This window comes from Lissotriton helveticus, chromosome 4_1 (genome assembly GCF_964261635.1).
Source record: "Lissotriton helveticus chromosome 4_1, aLisHel1.1, whole genome shotgun sequence".
NCBI lineage: Eukaryota > Metazoa > Chordata > Amphibia > Caudata > Salamandridae > Lissotriton > Lissotriton helveticus.
Window position 1 is genome coordinate 364,916,483 of NC_136063.1, and position 27,844 is coordinate 364,944,326.

Consider the following 27,844-nt stretch of genomic DNA (forward strand, 5'->3'; position numbering starts at 1 on the left):
GATTGTATTGCAAATGCTTGTTTAATGATATCTTTTTCCAATAAGCATGCCCATCCACAAACAAATTATTTGTAAACTTGCAAATTGTATTTGTGCTTCCGTCCATTAAAACGTATTTCATTTAGGGGTTCGTACTAAAAGGACATGAATAATAATTTAAGAAACCATCAATTTAAGCAATGGCTGCACTATAAACTACAGAATCCTTCTGTGACAAAGATGAAATTCGTAAATTGTGCCACCCTGGGGTTTAAGAGTACAAAATTACAATTAAATAATCGGGGCATATCTTATTCAATGTTTGCCTTGTTGATTTATTAAAATAGAAGCTGCTTCCATGGATTTAATTCATCATCTTACCCGCTGTGGTTGCTCGCCCAGTAAACAAAACATGATGGCATGGTGGTAGTTCCAAAAATTAAAATAATGAAACCGATTTCAAAACCACCTTCTGTGCTCCATTAGAAGGGCAGGCCAAGCACATGTAATACGTCCAAATGATTCCATCTTGTAGTTACAAAGCCTGGAACAATTTGCAGAGGGCAGATACATATATTTATGTAGAAAATTTAAATTGGGCATCAACTCAAACTCCAAACTCATGTATTTCTGTTTAAGAAACATAACATGAACCACTCAAGTATTTCTGAGTAGTATACTTGTTTATATGGATTTCTTGAGTTCAGACATGAACTAAAAACAATTTTATTGTCCCTAAAGCAATTCATTTCAGGGCTTTATTTACGTTAATAATAAAACAAGGAATATGGCGACGTCAGATTCCCAAAATAGTTTATTTTCATTAATTCTATGTCGGTAGTTCAATATTTATCCTACTGGCTCTGATTTGGGTGGTCGTGAATTTCTTTCTAGACATATAGTTTCAGCATTGGCTCTTGTGCATTGTTATAGTTTATGACATATCGCAATAAAGGCGGACAACATTGCCATAGCTTGGTTCATTCTAGCATGGGCTGTGATGTGAAAAACAGAAGAGACTTACAGGCATTACATTGCATTTGATCGAGGAACTTTGCGAGTTTCCTAAGAAAGACTCTGCGGGACAGGGAACTAAGGATATCAGCTTACACGTGTATGCAGCTAATGGGGTTAAGGCACTCAGGGCAAAACAAAGGGAGTTGGCTGTAGATGTTAATTGAGAGAGGTTGTGGTTAAATCCACCTGTTGTGCCTAACCAAATATTTGGGTTTAATTAAAATGGCTTACTCTCAACCCTACTGTTATTTAGATGCCATTAGCTCACTTTTTATGAGCCGTTTTGCAAAGGCCACAATTTTGGTGTATTCTAAATCAACATTCATGCAGTTACTTTTGAAATAAGAGTCTAAATTGCATGGTAGAGCAGACACCCTTTGCTGGTAGTCTCCCTAGGTTTTGCCTTTACCACTTCCTATTTTGATGGATTCATTCTTGTTGGTCTGTACTCCATAGGTAAAGAGCTTGTGATTTCTCGCAAAAATTGGTGTACACCTGATTGGCACATGTCATTTACTTATAGGTCCCTAGTAAATGGTACTAATGGGTTGAGGCACTTATTGTGCCAGCCACTAAAGCAGCACTGCCATGTGTATCGCAGGCATTCCACTATAGCTTGTAGGGTACGTTCATACTGCCATTTTGACCTGGCAAATAAAAATAATTTGCTAAGCCTAAACTTTCCATTTTAATACTTAGAAGTCACACCTAAGGTAGGAACTCATGGCCCATGAGGCAGGGTGCACAGTATTTACTAAGCAGGGCATATCTAAATACGATTGACATGTTTTGTCAATAAAAAACTCGTAAAGTCTTTTTCACTGTGAAAAAGGCTATCTCCCCCACAGACTAACACTGGGGTACCTTATTACACTTAGTAAGTGATAACCTCAGTTTGGGAACAGATAGAGAAATGTTTTTCCATTCATTTGATCAATCATTTGGAATCCTCTTTAATGGTAAAGTGGGAGTTTAAATGAATTTCCTAAAAATGCCACGTTTAGAGAGTTGCCATTTTTCTGCATCAAATTTAATAGGCCTGGTGTTGAAATTCACCAATGATTTTTAAAAAAAATCTTTTTATTTTATTTAAAAAACAAAACACAAATAAACAGTGACCGAAATGCAGGAATCACAGTGCAAAGGTCAGTCAATGACTCTCAAAGCTCAATAAGTCAGCACAAGTATAGAAGTAACAGGCCTAAGAACGCTCCAGGTCCACAGTGATCGGCTCCAACTCAGGGGGTGCACAGATGTCCCCACGGTAGGAGTTCCATGCGCTCCATATCTTAACGCACTTGCGGGGTCGCCCCCTAGACACATACACAGACTTCTCACGGAACATGCACCAATCAAGATCTTCCATCCATTTACCAACCCTGGGTGCCCGAGCCGCCCCCCAAAGCTGCGCAATGTTACGCTTGGCAATCGCACACGCCAAAGTCACCCACACCCTTCCGTGAGTCGGCAGGTCTGTGGGTTCCCACACGTTTAACAAACATCACCGTGCCTCAGGGTCAACCCGCATCTCCCACACTTCACTCATCTTAGCATGAATCCTGTTCCAGAACTCGCGTATCTCCTGGCACTCCCAAAGTATATGCATAAACGACCCCGGTTGCCCACAGCCCCTGCGGCACGCAGGCGAGTCAGTCAACCCCATCCTCTGTAGGCCCAGGCCCGTCACATAGGAACGGTGCAAGATCCGAAGCTGGATCAAACGGAGCCACATTGGCACCGCAACCTCCCTAGGGGAAGCCACCGCCTCCCTCCAATCCTCGTCATCTAGAACTAGACCATCGGCGACCCACTGCTCGCGAAGGCGCACCAGCGGGTCCTCCGAGTGGTTAATCAGTTTGCGATACGTGAGGGAAATTGCTTTAGTGAGTAAGAGGCCATCAAGTAGTCGGTCCTCCAGAGGGGAGGACTCCGGCAATGACTCTTCGCTGGGTACCGCTGCATTTAACGCGTGACTAATCTGCAGGTATCGAAACCTTTCGGTGTCACTCAATTGATACTTGGCCTGCAGCTCTCAGAATTTTATCCTTGCCCCATACGTCCCGAATCTGCGATATGCCAATTAGGTCCCACCGATCAAACCCCTTCGATTTCCAAAGCATCCCAAGCCTCTCAGAGCTCCACAACGGCGTAGACAATGTCAAACGTCCAGTCCAACGAAGGGAACCATTTGCCTCGTGCCACACTCTCGTAGAGCTCAAGGTAGGCCCCTTCAGCGGGAAACTACCGCGTCGGGCGTACAATACTCGGGTGTAGTCACCTCCTGGCAGTTGGCCACGGTCCATCGCGTGACCAGGGTCACCCGGGGAGCCGTATATCGCCTGATTGATGGGAGCCAACTGCGAGGCCCAATAGTATTTACGCACATTCGGCAATACGATCCCACCATCGTACCAGGGCAACATCAATTTGGAAAGAGCTATGCGCGGTCTTCCCTCCCACAGAAGGCAGCGCAAAAGCGACTCGATCTCACGAAAGTACGAGGGGGGTATAGGATCGAAAGAGTTTTGGAGAGCATACAAGAAGCGCGGTAGAGCCATCATTTTAAAAAGGGTTGCGCGACCCAGCATGGAAAGAGGCAATGCCCTCCACCGCGCCGTGTCCGCCCGGAGCCTAACCAGAGGGGGCAATAAATTCAAACAATGGCGTACCATGGGGTCCAGGGAAATATGAATTCCCAAGTAGCAAAAGCAGGTCGACTCCACTCTAACGGGACAGTTACTGGGTACCCTGGGCTGATCCCCGCTCAGTACGAACAAAACAGACTTTGTCCAGTTTATCAAGAAGCCAGAATACCTGCTAAAGATGGCAAGAATATCCATGAACACGATCAACGAAGCCCGGGGGGATGTCAGATATAACAGAATATCATCCGCGTAGAGCGAGATCTTGTCTTCCCACTCCGGGGTCCAACGCAGTCCTTTTATTGAGCGGTCCCATCGTACCCAGGCTGCCAAGTGTTCCAGAGCGAGAGCGAACAATAACGGCGAAAGGGGGCACCCCTGACGAGTGCCGCGCTCGAGAGTAAAATCACCCAATCTGTGATTATTCACGACGACCTGTGATAAGGGGGCAGAATAAAGGAGGCGGATCCAACCTATAAAGCCGGGTCCAAATCCCAATTTGGCCAGTACCGCGAATAGATAGGACCATTCCACTTGGTCAAAAGCCATGGTAGCGTCCAGGGAAAGCAAGATGGCGGGCTCATGAATGTGGGTGGCACCGGCCAGAACACCATGGAGGCGTCTTAGGTTGAGAGCGGTGTTCCTCCTAGGCATGAAGCCAGATTGGTCGGGGTGTACCAGGGTAGAGATGACCTTCACCAGTCGTGTGGCGAGTAACTTCGCCAACACCTTTGGTTCCACATTTAAAAGTGAGATGGGGCGGTACGAAGAGCAGTCCAATCGGGACTTCCCCTCCTTGTGGATAACGACAATATTGGCCACACGCTGATCATATGGCAATCGGCCATGTTCCAAGCTCTCTGCAAACATGCCCTTCATATACGGAGCCAATCTGTCGCCGTTGGGTTTGAACATTTCTATCGGGAGACCGTTAGGGCCGGAGGCTTTCCCAGAGTGTACTCCTCTAATGGCCATTGCCACCTCGTCGTTGGTAAGAGCAGAGTCTAGATAAGTCCTATCATCTACCGACAACACTGGCAAGACAATATCACGCAGCATGTCCGAGTTGTCAGCCTCAGAAAACACACCAGCGGAGGAATAGATCTCAGAGTAATAACGGGCAAACTCTTCTACAATCAACTGGGGGTCTGTCGTGTCCTCAGAGCCTGCAATGTGCAGCTCCGGGACCAACCTGGAGCCCCAGTCACCCTTCTCCAGCCAAGCGATCAGTTTACCGGCCTTATCTCCGTGCTCATAAATCCTGTCCTGAGTGGTATCGAGCTGCGCCCTGGCAGTGTCACGAGTCAAAGTTTTGTATTCGTCCCGAAGCAGCCAGAGGCGGTGATCCGCCCACGAGTCGCCCCTGGAGGAAACAGCAGTCTCTAGCGTCGATAGCTCCGCCTCCACCCTGTCTAGCTTAGCCCTTCTCTTCCTTTTCTGGTCAGCAACAAGCGAGAGAACCTCCCCCGAACAACTGTCTTGTAAGCCTCCCACAGGGAGCATCTGGACGTAACCGAGCCCTCATTTTCGCTGAAATATCTCTACACGCCCCAGTTCCCTCTTCACTACTGGGTCTCGCAAGCGCCAGGCTGGGATTGGAGCAATCCTACCCACATCTCCCTGTCCCATCCTCAAACGTAACCATACTGGCGAGTGGTCAGAGACCCCCTGCACCAGGTGCGTTACCTCACTGACCGCGGCCGCATGGGCCGCCGGCACCAAAACATAATCAATACGGGAGAGGGAACGGTGCGCCGCAGACACGTGCGTATATTCCGCAGTTCCCGGATGCCGCAGTCGCCAGCCATCAATCAAGCCAGAAACTGAGAGAAAATCAGGCAACCACCTACGGGAGGGCAACAACGCGCGGGAAGGGAGCCTGTCCAATTCACCATCCATGACCGCATTAAAGTCACCACCAATCACCATGAGGCCCATGGGCAAAGCAAGGAACATTCGACCCAAATCACCAAATGTATAAGCCTGCAGCGAAGGGGGGACATAGACAGACACAAATGACACCGTTCGACCGTCCCATGCACCAGATACAGCAATGTAGCGCCCACGATTGTCAGACCAAGTAGACTGGATAGTGAATGGAAATTAATTCTTAACCAGTATGACCACTCCCCTGGATCCCGAGGTGAAACCCGCATGCGCCAACAGCTTGTAGCCACCTCTGTGCAGAGCCATGCAACGTTTCCCCAACAAGTGGGTCTCCTGTAGCAGGACTACGTCCGGCAAACGTCTTCTAACAAATTGATTCACTGCCGTGCGCTTTATCCTGTCTCCCAGGCCATTAACGTTCCAACTAAGGACCGTGAATCCCAGGCCCTGTCTAGGTGAAGCCATTGATCAAGAATAATCGAACACATTTCAAAGGATCCTCCAGCATACTTCGGTCACAAACCACAAACAAAACAACATCCCCTCCCCTCCCCCCCAACCCGGAATTCGAACTCCCCCCACCCTGCACCCCTGCATGTAACATGTACACATCCCCAACTCTTAGTGTGCCTGTCGCCCCCAAGAACTAGATCTAAACGTAGAAAAAACGGAGGAGGACCTTACAACAGGTTGCCAGCCCCCACCACCCCAGACCGCCCCGGTCCCCCCCCGCAAAACTGCTGAACAATGAATCAGGAACGATAAGTAGCAGGGGGGGGAAAGTCAACTAACCCCCCGTCAGTCCCTTAACGCCAATAAAGTGAATTCTACCGCCTTAGTCAATCAGAGCATCATTCCTCTTCCTCCGCTTGTGTATGTCCGTCGGGACCAGGGTCCCCGATATGATCAAGCCAGTCCGCTGCCACCTCTGGCCACCAATGATTTTTACTACTTTTCTGTTCAAGGTTAGAGTGTAACCCAAAGGTTGTCACAAAAATGAGACAATCTGTCTCTGGCTTCTGAAAGGTTTTGAGCAGTTCCTCTTGGTGGCTGTTTAAAAACATTTTAAATATGCCCTGCCACAGTACTCTTTTGAACAGGAAATAACCAACTATTGTATCCTCAGTGTTTGTCCCCAAGGAATTGTTATAATTTCCTTTCACAGTGCTCTTTTGAATTCGAAATAAGGAAATATTATGCCCCTTAGTGGATGTCCAATAATATTAGACTAAGAGCCTGATTATAACTTTGGCAATCTCGGTACCGCCGTCACAGTGGTATCGGAGTTCCCACTCGCCAGCTTGATAGTCCACCATCAATGTTTCGATGTTGGTAGTCCTATAGAAATAATATTGCCTGGTTCCCATCACCAACGCCAGAATTTCTCACCCCGCCAGGGCTGAGTAGCAGGCTGCAGTGGCTGATGGTAGAAGTCCAAACACCATGATGAGCTTTACCGCCAAGCTGACTGGGTTGGTAGACCTCCACAGTCGACCCGGTGGGAACACAGGAAATAAGGTTAAAACTCACCTTAGGTCCTGTTTCCACTCCTCTTCTCATCACAGAACCCAACATCCAGGTCGCCGCTTTGCAGCTGACTATTTTCCATGCGGGAAATGCATACCACTGTTGGCTTAGGTACAGGTAAGCCACTCGTACATTCCTACACACTTCCAATGGCCGTATACCCGTGCTGCTGGACATTGCTCATACTAGCACTGTCTCCATATGTCCTACACATATGTGTGTATTTTCTACCTATGCACATTAAAATAAATACACATGCATTGAAATTGTGAGGAAAACTATGGGCTACTGCACATGACGGTCTCCCTCTGTCTGATGACTACCACTGTGAACCCGCCAGCACATCGGTAACATCCAAATACGACAGGCAGGATACCAGAGGCTTGGCAGTGACCTTGGTAGCGATATAGTGGTAGATTGGCGGTGAGACCGCCAAAGTCATAATCAGGCTCTGAGTCTTTTACAAATTAATGAAACACCATTTAGATATCAATCATCATTCAGCTAACAATAACCTCTTTTCTTTACCTACACTTAGGGCTCAATTTCGATCTTGTTTGGAAAGCATTCCTACCAAATAAGTCCCAGAATGCTTTCCAGACCACTAAGATCGTCAGAGTCCGACCGAGCGATTTGGATGTATCCGATGCTTTCGGATACGATTCGGTCGAACTTCTATTGATTTCAATTGGAGCCTGTGTTCCAAACGAGAATACAGGCTCCCATGGAAGAAACGGGCGGCTGAGAAAAAATGTGCACCCTATGGCAGGCACACCATGGTGCCTGCCACATTGTGAATTGTTGGAAAGGGTGGAGTGGGGTCCCTTGGGTACTTACATGGGCCCGATTTGGATGGCCCCAGGTAATATGGGCCCAGCTATGTGTCCCCAAAGATGGATCCCGGCAGCCGATTAGTTCCAGAGCAACAGAATTAGAATGGCTGTCCGAATCAGTCATCGTACTTGCTGCCTCAGAAACCAAGTTCATAGAGCTGTACGATTCGGCTCCAAAAGACGCGTCTTGTCTGAATGCCTTTTGGAACTGATTCAGACAGCGCTAACGGTTTCCAGGCATCGTTCTCAGTAGTTGGAAAGTGTGTACGATTCGGTGCGAAAGAAGGGCTCCAGATTGGATTTGGCAAATACGAATCCGATTCGGAGCCCTTAGAGTGTAGATACAGTTGAAGTGCCCTCAGCACTGACGAGACAAGCTCAAATCCACCCTAAGTTAGGGTAAGGGTAATAGAGATGTCAGTGAAAAATACATCAGCTGATCATGTGCTTAGGTGAGTAATGGTATCAGACAATGTTAAGTACAACATGTATACAATACTTGTGTGCTTTGAATTGTAGTTTTCACAAAGTTTGGCGTGATCAAACAATAAGTACTTTATTCTTCACCACTGTGAATACATTGGACTTCACTGTAAGTCACTGAATTAATTCAATTATGTTATTTTATGTTCATTTATTCTATTCCAGTAGGTGTTCTCAAGAGCGAGAAACATTATAGGTGTTGGAGAGTTAGGCTTCACATGTGCACGGCATGTTTGAGTAAGCAGTCAGGGAACTCTGGAGCTCTGGAGAAGGCCATTGACCTAAATAGGCTGTGCATCCATCTGAAACATGCTGACTAATGTATATGAGTAATTGAACCATAACCATAACAATTTTATGTTTACCCACCATGTTTTTTTCGACAATTAAAGGACCCAATCTACAACTCCTTTGGGTTTGCAATTGAGGTATTTTCTATCTGGATCTCTGCTTTATTCCAGCAGAATACTTATCTAAGAACTCTCTTTATAGGTTCAGTCAACCACAGTGGCATTTATGTACTCTGCTGTGGAGAGGTCGTTTAAGATGAAGCATGCCTCTATGGGGTGTGGGTAAGGCAAACTTTCCAAAATCTTCATAATTCTACTAATACACTTTTCTTTCGTCTACTTAACTAAAATAAGCTTCTTCCACCAAGGCATTAGTTGTGTGCAAATGTCTAATCAAAGAGGGTATGCAGTGACGTTTTCCTCTCTCTCTCTTGTTGTGCATTGTTTTTCTGTCTTACCCAAATGGTCCTTTCTGCCAGTGTCCAAGGTCTCATGTCTGTGAATGACTCTCCTGTTGTAGGTTGTAAATTGCCTCCAGGTATAGGGACAAAAGGGGCCTGGGGGTAGAGGGGGTTGGTCGTCCTGACAGGATGACTGGGAAGAGGCTGTGCCCTGCCCCAACTACACTTCAGAAAACCATTGCTGCAACACAAACAAAGGAACCTAACAGCAGACATTCTCTTGCCTTTGTGACCCTAGACAGCTTAGAGCCAAACCACCGGAAGTGGAAGAACTCACCAGAACAATTTCGGGATTAGGCCAGGGATTTCTACCACACAAGGGCTCACAAGGTATAGATGTTTCACTTTCATAACCTCTCATCAGAATACTCATGGACCTGTGGAAGATTCAGAAGAAAGACTGCCCTGCTGTCTGCAGAAGGCAGACTGAACCTGCTTGACTTGAACCCAGGACTCCCAGAGTTGGCTGACCTCCTGTTTGATCTACAGGGACATAACAAGCTTTCAGAGACCTTCCTGCAACTGTCCAGCTGACCAGAACCAAATGGACCTGCCTGAGCCCTGCTGCAGGTCGCTACTGGAATGAGTCCTGACCCCCTAGCAGTGCCCCCCAGGTTTGGACCCTTGGTTGGCATCAGAGTGTACTGCTCCTGTATCAAATATACAGTAATCTGCTCTCTAGATGGAAATTCAGAAGTTTGGCACTTTTCGTGAACGAGAACAGGCTCCCTGAGTCAGCAATTGTTGCCGCGTCAACAGCCATCCCAAAGCTCCAGCGCTGACCACTCCTCATGCGAACATTGACCTCCTTGCAGTCCCCACCGAGTATTGCATACATACTTTACACATTGCCTCTAAGATAAGTCTGACTGTGTTTTTTTACCAAGGTACAGTAGGGTTAAGCACATAAGTAAATCATGAAAGTAAAGATAATAAATACATCCAATAAAATATAATAAAAACTTGAAAATGTAATTTCCCTTCTTTCAAAGTATGTAATATAAAAGAAAGTACAGCATTGCAGACTAATAGATCATCTGATGTACACAAATACAAAAATTCATCTTCACAAATATTGGTTTTAAATAGTGCCTCCTTATAGTAATAAAATGAAACCAAGTTAAGTGTTGACTGTGAGGATTTTCTGTCACCAGGGCATGGGCATGTTCCCTTATTCTAAAACCCCATGCTAGGAAATGCCAACATATGATGGTCTATACTTAAGTGAAAACAAATTAGGATGTGTCTATGATATATACATGTTTTACATTAAAAATATAGGGTTGTTGTCCCTCTATTTGATACACAGCTGAATAATCTCTAGCTGATATTTTTTGTGTCTCTGCGTAGGCCTTCACATTCTCTAAAATCAGAGAGCAAAGCCTTAAGTACATTTTTGAATAATGGGCCACAAACTCCATTGTTTGTGGGAGTTTGGGCAATCCCAACTTATGAAAAGCATCTCTAATATTACTCAGCCAACAAATTGTAAAAAGCAAGAACATCTTTTAAAATGGCCCTATTAAGGAAGGTCTCTCTAGCATGCCAAAGAAGAAGAGGTTTTATGCACAGAATATCCTCAATATGGGATATCTCCAATTCTTTATGGATAATTGCCATGGAGATACACTGGGGAAGGACAAGGAGTTTGAGGAATTTCTTTTCCTATTTTTATATGTTATTATAAGTGCAAAACCCCCCTATAAAACCCAGTAAGACATTTACTATTATAGTTGACCATAATTGCTTTTATGGGTCTAGTTCCTAATATACTTGTACATTTAAAAACTATTTCTGCTCTTTGTAGCAGGTCGGTTTGGCTCTTATGTATTTTCTTGTCCCAAGTGTCAGAAGATGTCAAAGGAATTCTAAAATACGAAAATAATGGGACTTTCATTATTTCAGCTCCCATAAAACGTCCTTGTACTAAGCTTACAGCCTCTCGCCACTGACCAACGGATAGGGGCTTTCAATAATATTGAGGTATAATAGGTCCCCTTTGGGCGTTTAGTTGCAGAACTTGGACAAACATCTTTTGGACTGTGTGAATTGCTAAAGTCTCATTGTCATGTTTCAATGTACTGTGTTAGTGCAATCTTGTAAAAAACAAGGGTCCCCTGCTAGCATGAAAGTATTTTGAGTTTCTGTCTTGAAGAAGGCGCTGGCCGCCGAAACGCGCGTCGACAAAATACTCATACATTTCTTATAGAGAGCTTATATGTGTTTTTTATGCATTATTGTTATTTTGTGTAATTTCCTCTTAAATAATTTGTTTTACAATTTGTCAATTGCAACTCGTTGTACCACAATTGCTTGGTTGACATGCTTTTTTAACTTCATAATTTTATTTGTGTTTATTTGAATTGTGTTTAATAAAAATTGCTTTTAACTGGAAGTGGGTTGTCATTGTCCTGCGGCTATTACGTGGGCAATCTTCTTATTACTGCCTAGGTTGTTACCTTCATTCTGTGTTAGTGCAATGATCGTCATTCAAAACACAAAGTTGTGGTGTAATGTTAAATCAGTTTGTTCTGTGTTCTACTGTTTATGACTGTTTTTCAAAAACTCATATAAAAACTTCAAGCACAATAATGATGGAGCAACAATGGAACTCTTCCCCCACCAAATGTTCAACCTCGGAAGCAGGAGTTTCAGCAACAAGCTCACCACCATCTGCAACACATCCATCACATCGGCCACTTTCCCAGAAGAATGGAAACATGCTGAAGTCAAGCCACTCCCCAAGAAACCATCTGTCCACCCCAACGATCTCAACAGCTACCTGCCTATCTCGCTCATCCCCTCTCCCTCCAATGTCCTCGACAAAGCCATCAAACGCCAACTGATGGGGTACCAGGAAAATAACGACCTTGTGGACCCATCCAAATCCGGATTGTGTACGGACCACAGCACTGAAACTGCCCTGATCCCAGCCACCAATGACATCAGATCCCTCCTAAACCAGAGAGAGAGACAGCTGCCCTGATCCTCATCGACTTCTCAGCAGCCTTTGATACTGTGTCCCACCACACCCTCTTGGTTTCCAATCTGATGAAGAGGCTTCATCAGATTGGAATCCAAGACGAGGCATTCAAATGGACTCAACTAAAGAGAATTAATCTACCACCATTCACCTCAGAACTGAAAGACATCATCTGTAGAGTCCCTCAAAGCTTATTCCTTAGCTCTACTCTGTACCATGCCTACATGACCCCCTGGCCAACATCTTCAGAGCCAATGGACTAAAAATGATTTCCAATGCAGAAAACACCCAGCTTATATTCTCTCAACTTCCCTCTGTGCATGACCAGTGTAGCCGAATGGATGCAAACAACTACCTACAAACTACTGATTTTCAGGAACAACACCTCCCTGTGGAATGACTCCTGTTGACCTGCTGAAATAGGACCCTCACCCACTCCTACCAACCACGCCTGGAACCTCGGCATCATCCTGGACAGTAAAGCCACCATGAAATGCAGATCAGCGTACTCTCCTCCAGCTTCTTCCTCACCCTTTGCATGCCCAGAAAGATCCTCAAATGGCTCCCAGTCAGCATCAGATGTACTGTCATTCAAGCCCTCATCTCTAGCCGCTTGGTCTATGGAAACGCACTCTTGCAAGAATCACCACCAACCGCCTAAAGAGACTGCAGACCATACAGAACTCGGCGGTCAGACTCTTTCTCAACCTCCCCAAACGGACTCGCATCACCTCATACCTCAAGCAGCTCAACTGACACCCTGTCCACAAGAGATGTAAATTCAAGATACTTACTCTCTCCTATAAAGCCTTGCACAATGATGTTCCAGCATACATCAACCACCACCTGAGATTCCCCCAACCCTCCAGATTCCTGCACTCCGCCTCCCACTCTGTCAATTACATCCCCCGCATCTGCCTAAGCAACAGTGGCAGACGCTCCTTTTCCTACTTCACTGCGAAGTCCTAGAGCAGCCTCCCCCTCCACCTCCAGACCTCACCCTCTCTTCAGGAATTCAGAAAGGGACTCAAAATGTGGTTGTCCAACTGATTCCATCTGAGGAGATGGCCCTCAGCACCTGGATACCTGTGCAGGCGAATAGCTGTGCTCTACAAAATCTGTTTTTTGGCTTGAAGGTTTGAGCCTGGCAAATGGTTTATTTTGCCAGGTCGACATGCTAGGTCAAAAGTGCACAAACAGGCTGCCATGGCAGGCCTGGGACATACTCAAAGTGCTATTTTAGTGGATGACACCACAGGTACTGCCGGCTCACTAGTAGATTTCATTCACAGACCCTAGGCACAGGTAGTGTCACCTTACTTGGGCCTTAAGAGGTAAATAAATATGCTACTTGGGTGCAAGCCAACCTTACAATGTTTTAAGGAGAGTGCACATCCACTTTAACACTGGTTAGCATAAAGTGTGCAGAGTCCTAAGGCCATCAAAAACAAAGTCAGCAAAACAGGGCATCTGAAGGCAAAATGTTGGGGTGAAAACCACGCCTATGATGCCAGGTCTTACACTCTTTTCATCTTAAAGGGTAAAGTACATTCCCCCTTGATCCATCATGCAGCCGCAAAGTTACATTCACATACATCCTAGCCAGTGATGTAACTCTTTTGTCTGGTGCTTCCAAAAGTTTTCAAAGTGTCCCACAGGAAACAACCTTTACAACGCAACCATTACAATGCCTACCATTACAAGGCATATTACCCCTAAACTATTTAACATTTACCCTACTGTTGCACCCCCTGAAGTTAGAATAGTATTTTTTACCCCTACACTATCCAACACTCACCCTACTGTTACACCCCCTGGAGTTAGAATAGTAATTCTTACCCCTACACTATCCAACACTTCCCCTACTGTTGCACCCCCTGGAGTTAGAATAGTAATTTTGTACCCCATCACTATCCAACACTTACCTTAAATGCAATGTAATGGTATGCGTTGTAAATGTATAATGCGATGTTATGGAATGCGTTGTAAGTGTAGTTTAAAAAAATGTGTTGTAGTGGTATGCGATGTAAATGTATGTGCTGTAAAGGATGTTGCGATGTAAAAACTGCGTTGTAAAGGCATGCGTTGTAAATGTGTGCGGTGTAACATCATACATTCGAGTCCCACAGTTCAGTATGATTAAGCAGGTTGAATGTGCTGCTAAGATCTATGATACAGAGATAGAGGTGGTCTTCTATCACCCAAGTACATTTCCCTTCTAGGAGCCTCAAATTCAAAGATTGTTCCCAGTAACCAGACTCCTTCAGAACTCTTACTTGTAACCTGTTAAGATTGAGTTTTCTTCTGCCTAGCATTCATGCCTAGCTAGAATGACTCTGGGCCAAAGCTTGGCTGGCAAATTCAGGAGAGATGTGGTTTCGATAACTGGCAAGGTCACTCTTATTTCACATTTTAACGATAGGTAAAATTATAATTTCTGACCAGGTAGAGGGAAGCAAGACAGCACCTGACACATTTAGGACCATTGTGAGGACAGGAGGTAAGACCATTGTGAGGACAGGAGTCCAAAGATGTATTAAGTTATTATACACGTCCATTCGGACAACATCATGGCCCAAAGCATTCCCTTACAACTTTTACTCATGGTCAGAGTTACTAAAGCTTGTGTAGCATCATACTCTGAGTGACCTTGAGCTTTTAAGCAGTTGAAAATCAATGTACAATGATTAATCCAGTCCAGAGAAGAAATCACACAATCTATTATGAGAGATATTTTGTCCCTAAGGAGAGGCCCGTTATTGTCTGCCAAAAGTAGGATTGTGTTAGTTTCAGCTGCTTGCTGCTTGCTTTAAATTAAACATAGCCTTCTCTAGTTTTTTCCTTCTAGTTGCTAAGGCGAGTTTTGTTTAACTAAGTCTAAGTTCTTGAATTCCAATTTGTGCTCTATCCCTTAGTTTCCTATCTAGGTTTACCTTTGCGCCGTGCAAGTGACAGTACAGGATTTATCAAACAAAATATGTTGTGGTTGGCTATTACCCTGTCTGCCTTTATTTGAAGGGAATTAATAGTCTAATGCCTGATCCAGTCAGGTCAAGATATTTGTTAACAGGTTTTTCTTACTACAATAGAAGCTGTGAAGCCAATGAGGTCTATTCCTCACCATTTCAATGTTACCCCATTTGGTGTCAATGCCACTATAATCATAGTGAGCTGGAGCCGTATTTGAGCCTGGATGGTGGATTATGGTCACTTATGCCATTAATCCTATACTGGGAGCCCAACGTGAACTCGGGGAAGTTTCCTTCTTGCTGCTGACTTTCCGGGATACATGCCCCGGTCCGCGGAGCCATATCCAAGCCGACAGGCGGGAGGCGCTTGAGACCCACTATTGTTGCACGCCCATTTGCCCAGGGACTTAAACCCCCAGCATCCGAGTTAGGGGTATCTCCGGCAGTAGTGTCACCGATGATAGAGCACCCCACGCTGGAGGTTATCAGATCCATTCTGAGCTCCATGCTGGAGGAAAGGTTGTCCCCCATAATGGCCAAGCTAAACTTAATAGATCAAAGCACGGCAGATCAGTTCCAAATTCTACAATCAATTCGACCTTCAGATAGAATTTCTATTGTGTTAACTAACCCGAAAACCACCTTAGAAATTTTGTCATCATTAGGGGCACCTAGGGACCCTGGTTCTTCCAGAACCCCTGAGACTCGCGGCATAAACTCGGATTACAATAGCTCAGGGGGAATGCCCGTTGGTATAAATAAGGGTTTGATAACAAATTGGTCCCAACCAGTAAGGCAAGACGACCAAGTTACTCAGGACCTGGGGAAAAACAAGGGATGGGATATTCCACCAAAACCCTGCCTAATTCTGCAGTCATTAATTTACCGCCTCAATCTACCCCTTTGGTGGTCGTCCTTGGGGACTTCTCACAACTTAAGAATAAGGTCACCCACTGGTTGTCCACTAATACCCCTGTGGGACCAGCAGTAGAATGAAACATCATCATGGCGCACCGTGTTGGGTGGCTGGGTAACACCAAGAAACAAGGGGCGGTGATTGCATAATTGTGAACTTTAATAACCCAATGATCATGGACAGAATCTTTAGGGAGGTCTTTGGGGGTTTGAGTAATAGGGACTCTGGTATCCAGATTTTGCCACTGGACTTTTTTTATAAGCCTGTGCTCTCAAGGGGTAATAATTCGACCTTATTCAATGTGCCATCTGTCCAATTCCTGATGCCCTCTCAGCCGCCTCTTCATCACTCAGGCTGATGTCACTAGGGGCACCTACTCTTGAGCCAAGTGAAGTTTTATCTACTGCATTAGCGGGGGAGCCTAAGGAGCAAGTTGATTGCATTGTCCTCTCTTGGAACATTGCAGGGCTAGCCGGGAAGTTTCAAGATCCGATGTGGGTACAGTTCATCAGAGAATTCCCTGTGATCTGCCTCCAGGAGACCTGGCTGGTGAACTGTAACTTGTTCCTTGAGGGATACAAAGTCTTTTTTGCCCCGGCCACCCCATCAGTTAGTGGCAGAGCTAGGGGTGGCTTGGGTATTTTTACAGCCTTATCTATGAACTGTGGGATCAAGGATCTTGCCACCGCTCACAACTTCCAAGCCCTTATTTTAAAGTGAGGAAACGTGAGCTTGTGCTTGATTAATTTTTACAATGTAGTAAATTCCTCGGGGACTTGTAAGATTGCCCAGTTGAGTAACTTTGTTAGACAGTCTTGTGGTTACACCGCTCACAGCCTCATGATAGCAGGGGATTTTAATGTTCACCCAAGTGGTGACCCTGCAACCACCAGCATGGGCGAAATGGGCTGTGCCAGGATGCAGGGACTCCACTTTGAGCATTCTACTCAGGGGAAGGCACTTAAAGACTTACTTAATGAATTCGATTAGATTTCTTCTATGGCCTCTGTTGCTGTATCTAGCAAACAGTCTGTTCCATCATTTAAAAGTGGCAACTGTGGGACTTTTATAGACCATATCTTGAGCTCGGCTGGTTGCCAATCTATTCTCCGGGGTTTCACCATTTTAGAAAGTTTTTTAGCGACCATAATCCTGTATGTGTTCGCCTGGAGGGTGGTGTGCTAAAAAGGCAGGCAAGGGAGATAGCACCGGGCGTGCTGAGACCCACGGAAGGCGCTGCCTTAAGTGGTCACAGTTATCGCCAGATTTATTTTATGGAAAGGTATTCGAATCATGTGCCTAAGAATTAGTATGTGTGGCCCCTGATTCCCTACCCGCAGGTGTTCTCACAGCCTTTGAGGGGATTGTTTCAAAGGTGGGGGATTTATTAACAGTCCCCGTTCAAAGAGCGCTGTCTAGGGATCCGAAATGGTTTGACTCTGCATGCTCTAAAGCTGCCAGAGAGCTAAAGGCAGCCCTGAAAGCTAGCCTAAGAGACCAACCTCGGATCATCAGGGCCCTCCGTCTCAGCTACAAAAAGTCATTGGCTAAACGTAAACCTGAAATAAAGGATGCAACATGGAGAGAACTTTTAGATCCAAGCATGCTAGGTAGCAGCATGAGATTTTGGGGACTAATGAACAGACCCTTGTTTGAGAGCGAGGGGGCTGAGGATATAGGCTCCAATATAACTGAATAGGAATGGTGTCTCATTTCGGGTCTATATTCGAGAGTGCAACATCCTATATACATCCCATGCTGGATCTCAAAATGAATCCTTGATCCCATTTACGCAGAGTGAGGTAGAAAAAGGCATCTCTGGGCTGACGTGTAATAAGGCCCCAGGTCCGGATGGTATCCCGCCGAACCTTTTCAAATCAAATACATCCCTCTGGGCCCCAGTCCTCACGGCCGTACTTAATGCGACGGCGGGGGCCGGTTGTCCAGAGTCATGGGGTACCTCAACACTTGTCCCGGTATTCAAGAAGGGCGATCGCAATAGCACTTCTTGCTATATACCGATCTCCCTTATTGATTCCATGGTCAAGGTCGTGGGCGGAGTTGTGCTGAACAGATTGGCAGCCTGGGCAGAAGGTAACAGGATTATTTCTGATATTCAATAGGGGTTTCGCCCAGGGCATTCCACCTTAGCACAATGCCTTAACCTATATATGATCCTCGGGAAGTACCCAGCTGCGCACCAGGGTACAATCTACATGGTGTTCATGGATCTTTCCTCCGCTTTTGATTGTGTGACCCGGGGGAAACTGTGGCAGTCCATGAAGGCCATGCGGATGGAGGCCACACTGGTTGACTTTCTGAGGGATCTACTTAGGGACACAAAGGCAAACATAAGGTTCGCCCAGGATCATAGAGTATCTAGGAACTTAAAAACTGAAAGAGGAGTAGGGCAGGGGTGTATCTTGGCCCCGTTTCTTTTTAACTTCTATATTAACGATTTGGACAAGGCCCTGGTAGAAACCGGAGCCGATTTTCCTTATGTGGGGCGTAGGGGTCTGCCCGTCCTGCTTTATGCGGACGACGCGGTCCACCTTGCTAGAACCGCTAGAGGGCTGCAGTCTCTACTTAACACCTTTCGTAGCTTTATGGTTGAACGTGACCTAGCTATAAACAATTCTAAATCTTATATAATGCAGTTCAGAAGGCGCCCCAAGAAGCAGTATCCTTTCAGAGTGAACGATGAGAAACTGCCCATAACGTCAACCTTTTCTTACCTGGGCGTCCTTTTTGATGACCATCTAAACTGGGGTGCCCTAGTGCAGAGAAAAAGGGGGGAGACCTCAAGAGCAAACACAGCTATTTTCAACTTTGCCGCAAAAATGGGTAATTGCGGCAATGTTGAAATTATATCAGGTAAAAAGTGTTGCAATCGCTACTTACGGCAGTGAGCTATGGGAATATGTGCCATCAGAGGGTATCCAGGTGGCAGAGAATCATTTTATAAAACAGCTTTTGGGAGTACCAAAAGGAACCGCAAATTTAGTAGTTGATGAAGAAACAGGGACCCCATTTATTTGTGATACCCAGGCACCGCGCCCCATGCTTTTTTGGCTCAACTGTTGGTTAAATAAAGAATTAGTCCTTAATCATCAGATACTGAAAGAAGTCTTTGCCTGGATTATATGCTTAATATTCCATGGCAAAAATATATAAAAGGCTGTTTTGCGGAGCTGGGGCAACCGGACCTTTTTTTAAGACCTGATTTTATTACCGCTGCAGATGTAGAGTTTGTAAAGAAGTCTTTTATTGCACTCAAACGATTTAATAGAGATGAGGTAGATTTGTGCAAACCAAGCGTCCTTAATTTTATGATGCTTAAAACGTCACCAGCCATGGAGCCATATCTTTTGTGGACCCTGCCGGCCCACAAGCGGTTTTTATTAACCATGTTCCGAATGGATTATTTCCATCTTTTACTTGCAGTACCGAAGGGAAGCCTTAGAGGCCATGTGCTACCACCCTGTGACTGCGACGGAATGTCTCCTCAGGACCTGATGCACTTTATGTTTTTCTGTTGCCTCTATAATGCACCCCGGAGGTTCTTTTTAAAGCCACCTTTAAAACGGTTGAATTTTATTCAGGTCGGTCCAGCCCTATGCTTTTTTACAAATGCTGAAGCCAGAATGCACTTTATTTGTGGTTGGTTACTTGAAATCTTCATTGAAAATCAGAACTTGCATAGAGAACTTATTCATCCCCATATTGCAGCTGCCACCTTACTAGTTATCCCAAGAGTTTACATGTTTTTTAGAGCTGATTATTTTAATACCCCTTATTTTTATAGGAACGAACAGTTATGCATAGTGATTATGAAATATGTTTATGCTTTCTCATAAACTCAATACGTTTTAATGGTTGTAATGTAATGTAATGTAACTTTTATGGTTTTTCAATTTTTTAAACCGAATAAAGTATTTTGAATTGAATTGAACTATATTGAAGTTGGTAATTGTTATCGGGGGTTAAATAAGGTTAGATTTCTCTTCTCCATCATGTAATGACCAACCAATGTGTACAAAATGAAAGGTGTGCTCTTGACAGCCAAATCTGTGTATGTTCATAAATTAACAAAGTTATGATTGGGGCTAAATATATTGCAAGTTGAAATATATATTTAAACTGGGTAAATAAGTTGTAATCAGGAGTGCTGTCTGAAACCCTGATCTGTAACATTTGTGTAACCCGGGTGTTGCAGGAGAAAGTAAATTCTCCATAACCTGGAAGAGAGCAACACTGCAGAGTCTGTGAGATTTGTGTCCTCTTTAGGTCCCTTTTAAGGTCAAGCCTAGGCAGCACGTATGTATCCAATTACAATTGTTTGGGTGCTTCGAAAAGCCTTCGTACGCGCTGATCAAGCATTCACTCAGCCGTCCCCCCACGGGGCACAATCAAGGACCGACTTGAGTGCTTCCTGATCTTGGAACACTCAGTAGTCCCCCAAGGGCCAAAGTAGATATTGACTCCTGTTCCTACAGTGAATGTATGGCTAGCAGACAACTGCAAAAAACACTGAGGCAGTAGTTTATGGACTCGCAACCCGAGCTTAAGCTTTGGGAGACCCGGTGGGGCCACCTGCCTCCAGCGCCTTTCAGTGAGTGGGCCGATATCATTCACAGCCACCATTAACGCTGTTTGTGCTACCATCCCTTGTTTATTCATGGCACTTTGTTTACCAGCTCTTACATGCCCTTGAAGTCACACATGAAACCAAGAACACAGTGGCGGGTAGCTTTGCAAGTAAAATATTACATAGAATGGTGGATTTCTTTTTAATGGCTTCTCCTGTGTTTCATTCTTTTTTCTGCTGACGCTTTTTGGTGTTTGAGCACAGAATGGGCAAAATCGGAGGGAGCTGGCTATGTACCAATACATTCAACGTAAAGGATTGTAATCTTTTGTACAAGGAAGTTTTGAAGCAGCTTCTTTCATTTTTGAGCATTGACTTCCTTTTGTTTGTATTGGCTGCTGAATCTTTATTACCTTGGTTCAATTGATAACGATTTTGGCCCCCTTCTTTAGGTCTCCCCTAGCCAGCGTGCATGCACTGTCTAGGAGAGGGCTCTTGGAATCACTCTAGACTTCCAAGAGCCTTCTCCGTGTGGGTGTGCCACCTCCCACACACCCCATTGGCCTTTGCGTGTGGCTTTCAATAATTGAAAGCACACAAATGGCCAAAGACGGGTGCATGTCCCTCCTTTCCTCAAAACTTTCACTCCAAAGACCTAGGGGTCTCGGGAGCACGCAGGGTGCCATCTGTTCGGCATCAGGTATCCAATTAGCTTTCATGTGCAGTGGCAGGCACAATGGCAGCTGCATTCATTACAGCACGCGAGTGCACGCACCACTCGCTGGCTTGTTTAGCATCTTACAGAGGGCCGCATGGAACAAGAATAAAAATCGCAGCGTTCAGCATGATGTCACGTACATAACACTCCAGCAGCAGCAATTAATCTTGCGCCGAGTGTGCCTGCTGCAGCACGCGCTAGTGCGCATGAGAGTAAAAGAAGACTGAATTGTATTTCAAAAAGGAGCGGAGATGGCATTAAATCACCACAGAAGGCCCCGCTCAGCCTGGAGGCTTCCTCATTGGTTGGTTTGGAAACCCCACGCGTAATCTCGCTTTAAAGATTCCCCCAGGGGATTGGAGTGGCAGCTGAATTAGAGCTGAAAATGAACTTCAGACGCACACGGAGAGGCCCATGATCCGAATGGGAAATGTGATACACTTGTGAGGCTGGGACAGACAGAGACATGCAGACAAAATACAAACCAGAGTGTTCTGAAGAGCCACATCTGTGCACTTTTTATTGGATTTTCGCTACTGGGTCCTCTGTCTCTTGACAGACTGCTTTGTTTGCCTTTGATGTAACAAAAACATGTACTATGTATATAAAAAAAAATCAAGACTTTTTAAAAAAGAGTTGGAAAGCAGGTTGACGTCAGTATTTGCATAAATGCAAGACATTATGCGTTTTCCCCTTTTTGTTTTAATTTAGAGAGGCTTAGTTTTGTTGTGTCTGTTATTAAAGCCATCATGTCCTGGGCGACAATTAGGACTACAGACTTTGCTTTCCTGCCTCTGTTTCTCTTATAAAAATAATCACGAAGGAGCTTAGAAACTACACAGGTCAAGTACATATTCCTGTCATAATCCCCAGAGGGGTGTTCACCATTTATGTAATAGGTGGCAGATACTGGGCACATAGAATCTTGGATTAGTCCTGCAATTTATACATTTGATCTTTTTTGGTCTTTACTTTTTAGTGCATTAACAAAGTACATAAAATTGTCAAACAACCCCTATACCTTCTATTTCGAAAAAATAGGTAAACATCTTAAATGCATTGTATTGCCAACTTTAACGTGGCAGTGCAGTCTTAACTCTTGCTCAATTTATTCCACACTACACATCGCAAAACAAAACACGACACAAAGTAAACACCTGTGGCACACTGCACCGCACAACAACGAGGTTCCATCGGAGTTGCATTGACATCATAACTCAGATATTTTTTTTATCAGTATCAATTAGGAAAACGTTTTAAAAAGTTGAAAAACATGTCATGTGAAAAATACATAGGTTATAATTGTCCTAGAATCACAGGATGTTCAGCCAACGCCGAGACTCGAACCTAGGTCCGCAGTTCCAACGCTGGAAGCGCACATTAGAACTCCTCTACAGGGGCGTGGTCTAGGTGCCGTTCAAGGTGGCTGCGTAGTGGAATAGCTCCGCCGCACCGGAACTTTTCCCAAACTTTCATACTGCCTACTTTGGATTTTCGGGACCCTACAAAAAGCATGATGCGTCTGCAAACCTGAGTTCATGGTGAGACCTTTTTGCGGAGCAGCCAGCGCAACGTGCTCTCTATTATTTCAATCGAGCCTCTTCCACAAATAGCGCCGCCATTTTGAAATGCCGAGCGAATGATTATGATGAAATTAGAGCTTTTAGGAATGCGCTCTACATTTGCCGACTCTTTTGTTCCTGTTGGGCTCCTCCTCCCTCTTAACTCATGATGGTGTTATGCTTGTCGCTTTTCAAGATGTTTTGCCTGCACCTTGAACTTCCTGTTAATTCTTCCTCAGGAAAGCTGCCATTTTAAGTAACTTCATCCTCATTGTTTTCAAGCAGCAACAAATCTTAGGAGGCTCTTACTTCATACTCAACAAACAGCAACAAAAGCTGGTAGTTCAAAATATGTCAGAGATATACATATTGGCTATTTGTGTACAGGAATCTCATGTACCCGCTTACCTATTAGGTAGGAGCAATAGGCTTCGCCTCACCTGGCTACGGCTCAGGTAAGTTGGAGCACCGCTCTAGTAAAAACAAATGAGGAGGAAGGTGAGGGATCATAGAGTCACCACACATAACCTCAACTATGCATAGTACATCCACATACACATATGATCTTTGTCCGCAGAACGGTAATCGTAGCAAATATGTTTACAGCCAACACAGTCTGGCATGCCCTGAATAGTCCAGATTTTTCAGGATTTATTGGACTGTTATAGGCTCTTTTAGGATTTTCAGATGTACGTCAGTTCTCAAAATGAAGATGGCGGCAGTCCTGCACTCCTCACCTGCCCGAATCGGCTCTGAGGGATGCCCGGAGTACCAACGGAGAGGTGAGAGAGCTTGTGTAGACATAGTCAGTGAGTTACGCTGTTTGTCCTCCCCATGTCCGGGTTAGTGTGCCTTTGATTTGTTAATTCTCGTTCATTTCGCATACACGACTGCACGAGCATCATTGTTCCTCGGATCCGGGTAAAATATCTGTTTACGCATATTGACACACTTGGCAGTGTTAGGCGAAGAAGGCTGCCCGGTGAGATGCTTTTTCACATCTGTATGATCTAAGATGTGATAAACAGAGACTGCATAAATAATAAGACTCATAAGAGACTCTTGTTTTATCCACATCAGTGTGCAGTCTTCTATGTATTTTAATATGTCGAGAGTCACTGGGCTGACATTGTGTTCTCTGATTCCTTGAAGCTGCCAGCTTGAAAGCTTTCTGTGTTTTTTTTCGTGCAATTTACAGCAACAAATTATCATGATAAACGTTCTAGAGCCTATAACAGTCCAATAAATCCTGAAAAATCTGGACTATTCAGGGCATGCCAGACTGTTTTGGCTGTAAACATATTTGCTACGATTACCGTCTGCGGACAAAGATCATATGTGTATGTGGATGTACTATGCATAGTTGAGGTTATGTGTGGTGACTCTATGATCCCTCACCTTCCTCATTTGTTTTTACTAGAGCGGTGCTCCAACTTACCTGAGCCGTAGCCAGGTGAGGCGAAGCCTATTCCTCCTACCTAATAGGTAAGCAGGTACATGAGATTCCTGTACACAAAGGGTCAATATGTATATCTCTGACATATTTGGAACTACCAGCTCTTGTTGCTGTTTGTTGATGTTATGAAATTTATGACACCATCGTTTTTTTTTCTCTTTCTTTGTTTCCTGACCACTTTGGCATGACTTCTTCTGCATCAGGACATGATCCAGTAATACGGAGGATATACCCTATGCACCTAGGATTCCAGGTGACATGGTTTTTAAACTTATTTTTTCTTTTATTGCACCTTTACAATATTCTTTTGCAGTAGCGAGTAATAGGTCCTGAAGAAGGCAGCGGACAAACCCAGTCCCCTTACAGCTGAAACATGTTGACCTCTAGTTCTTATTAGCAGATATTTGTTAAACCTGCTTAATTCCCTGCTCTGTTTTTAATATTGGAAGACAGAGGGGCATCATTAAAACAATTTTCCCTCTCGTCTCTCCAATTTTATTCACATCATCTAATACACATCACCTCTTTCTCTCTATTTCTTACGCACTGCAAATCAGTTATCTTTACACATTCGCTCAGATACCCCCATACTCACCTGATATCACTGGCCCAATAGTACCCACTTTCACACACAGTAAATACAATCATATTCTCCTTGGTGTGAGGAGACCCAGATGATGACAAGGGTGGTATCGTATGGTAACTGATGGGTATATTTCATGCCCTAGAGATATCTTATTGTGCCATATTCACATGGGATAGTTTTTCTTCCTCCCTTACAGTTTAATATCTGTTGACTTCATGCCTTAGACGGGACTATCTGAGACCCACAGGCACCTTTTGTTGGTTTATAATCCTTCTCATTCCCATCTTAATTTTCCAGATCTTGAACTTGACCTCTAATTACTATCAGCGGCTTTAACTTCTCTTACGAAAGGTAAATCACCTGGTCCTGACAGTTTTCCTGTTGAAAGTTATTTACATTTCTCTGATCTTCTATTACCCAGACTTTTAACACTCTTTCAATCATTCTATTCCTCTGGCAAAGCAGAAGGCACCTTTCAAGATGCCACCATTTGTCTTATTCCAAAAGACGGCCGAGACCCTAAATTTTGTAAAAATTATCTTCCGATTTCTTTAGTTAATGTGGACTATAAATTATTTGCTAAACTGCTTGCATTGCGTTTAGATCCCTTTATGCGTCATCTTATTGGTAAAGAGCAAGGTGGTTTTGTTAAGGGTAGACTTACTTCTGATAATTCCCGTCTGTTTCTTAATGTTTTGAATAAAGCCTCATCCCTCTCAATTCCCCTAGCCGCTATCTCTGTTGATGCAGAAAAGGCTTTTGATAGAGTGGATTGGGCTTTTTTGTTTTCCTCTTTGCGTTGGCATGGTTTTGGTCCCAAAATCATATCCCTTATATCTTTGTTACATTCTGCATCCAAGGCTTCAGTACTTGTGAACGGTCAACTATCCTCATCCTTTACCCTCCAGTGGGGGGTTCGTCAGGGCTGCCCTTATCCCCACTTCTATTTGTCCTAGCTCTTGAACCATTTCTGACTTCCATTCGTAACAATGATTCCATATATGGTTTTCCCTATGCTGACAATCAATTACAACTTTCAGCATACGCAGATTATCTCCAACCCAGAAGTCTCTGACCCCCCTTTATTATCTGAATTCGATTCATTTTCACTAGACTTTGAATATAAAATTAATTCAGATAAGACTGAAGTTCTCCCCTTGACCAAAAAATGTCTTCCTCATCTCTTTTCTTTGACTGGCTTTGCTTGAAATAGTTCAAAGATTAAATATCTTGGTATTTGGTTTTCCAATACCATCTCTACTTCAATTACATTGAATATGTCTGCAGTTTTGTCCCGAATTGATCATTTGTTCTCCTCCTGGAACCCTCTTTTTCTCTCTTGGTGGGGTCGATTAGATTCAATTAAAATGATGATTTCCCCTATTCTGATTTATATATTCTCCATGTTACCGGTTCATATTCCTAAGATTTTTTTCAAACGCATTGATTCCTCCCTTTCGAAATTTCTCTGGCAGAATAAAAAGCTAGAATATATCTTGCAACTCTTAGTAAATCTAAACCTAACGGTGGAGTTAAATTTCTGGATTTCCGTCTTTACCATAGATCCTACTCTTTACATCAGGCTTCATTATGGCTTTCACCAAATCCTTCCCCTTTCACACCTCTCTGGTTCTTCTTTGAACAAACTTTCCCCCAGATACATCAAGCACCCATTTTGCGATTCCTTATTAGCGAAAAATACGGATTCGCTAATAAGGAATAGCAAAATGCTATGCATGAAGAAATTGCTAAAAAATTGCAATTTCTTAATATTCCTTAATTGCGAGTCGCAAATTGCGAGTCACAATTAAGGAATACCTCCCCATTCATTCCTATGCTAGGCCAATAGGAATGAATGGGAAGACATTCTCAATTTGCGATTAGCAATTAACGAATCGCAAATTGAGAATGCAATTTCAAGGACACCGTGTTGCACCCCTGAAATTAATCTGTGCTCATATGTTGCTTTGAAAAATGCACAAAGGTGCATTTTTCAAAGTTTTTGCAAATTACCATGAAGTTCAACCTCATGGTAATTTTCTCCCCCTATTAGCGAAATTGCAAATTTTTTAACTTTAATGCATTGCATTTAAGGAATCTCAATTTGGGATTCCTTAAATGCAATCGCAATTTAAGGAATCTCAATTTAGAGATTCCTTAAATGGCAATTTTTGCATCCCAAATGCAAAAATACCGGTCGCAAAGGGGCAGATTCTGAGAATCTACCCCTTTGCGACCAGATTTTCCTTTGATGTATCTTGGCCTTTATTGTTGCCCTTTTCTTTTGATGAAGTACTGCACTTTTCTACCAAATCCCCTTATACTTCATTTCCTTTATTTAAATGTACTTCTTCTCTCTTAAAACCTTTTCACCCGTGAATCATTCTTGAATACCCCCATTTGGTATAATTCTCTTATACTTTTTAAAAATAGACCCATTTGTTGGCTTTCTTGGAGATCAAAGGGTTTCATGTCGGTTAAACAACTTTTTGATGGTCTTGTACCGTGCTCTTTTCCTCAATTTAAGCTTTTATTGCATTGTCCTTGTTCTTTTCTGCAGAAATGTACCGCTCTTATGGCACGAATTCTTGATTGTTATTACTCTCTTCCTTCCTCAGTCTCACCCTCATCTCAATCTCCTCTTCTTGTGATTCTTTCTACTCTCCCTAAAGCATCTCTTATTTATACATTTTTCTCCTCTCCTAACCCAGATCGTGCCAAAACCAAACTGGAACTTGCTTGGGAGGTGGATTTTGATTGTACTTGGTATGTTGATATTTGGGACAAACTTTGGTCCAGATCTTTAAAAATTTCTCGTTCTGCTTCTTTAACTCAATCTTTATTCTATCTATACCATAGGCTTTATCTTTCTCCTCTGGCTTTATCCCGTTTCATTCCCTCTTCTGACTCTAAATGTTGGTCTTGTGGTTCGTTAAACGCTGATCTT

General features: G+C 44.0%; 1 protein-coding gene across 1 annotated transcript in view; it reads right to left on the reverse strand.

The window, feature by feature from the left end:
• Positions 1 to 27,844, reverse strand: part of LOC144828000 (fibrocystin-L-like) — a 1,506,874-nt gene that overhangs the window by 1,271,959 nt on the left and 207,071 nt on the right. The window contains exon 13 of the mRNA XM_078686147.1: positions 4,112 to 5,075. Within this exon, the coding sequence (XP_078542273.1) occupies positions 4,112 to 5,075 (964 nt within the window). The remainder of the gene's footprint in view (positions 1 to 4,111; positions 5,076 to 27,844) is intronic.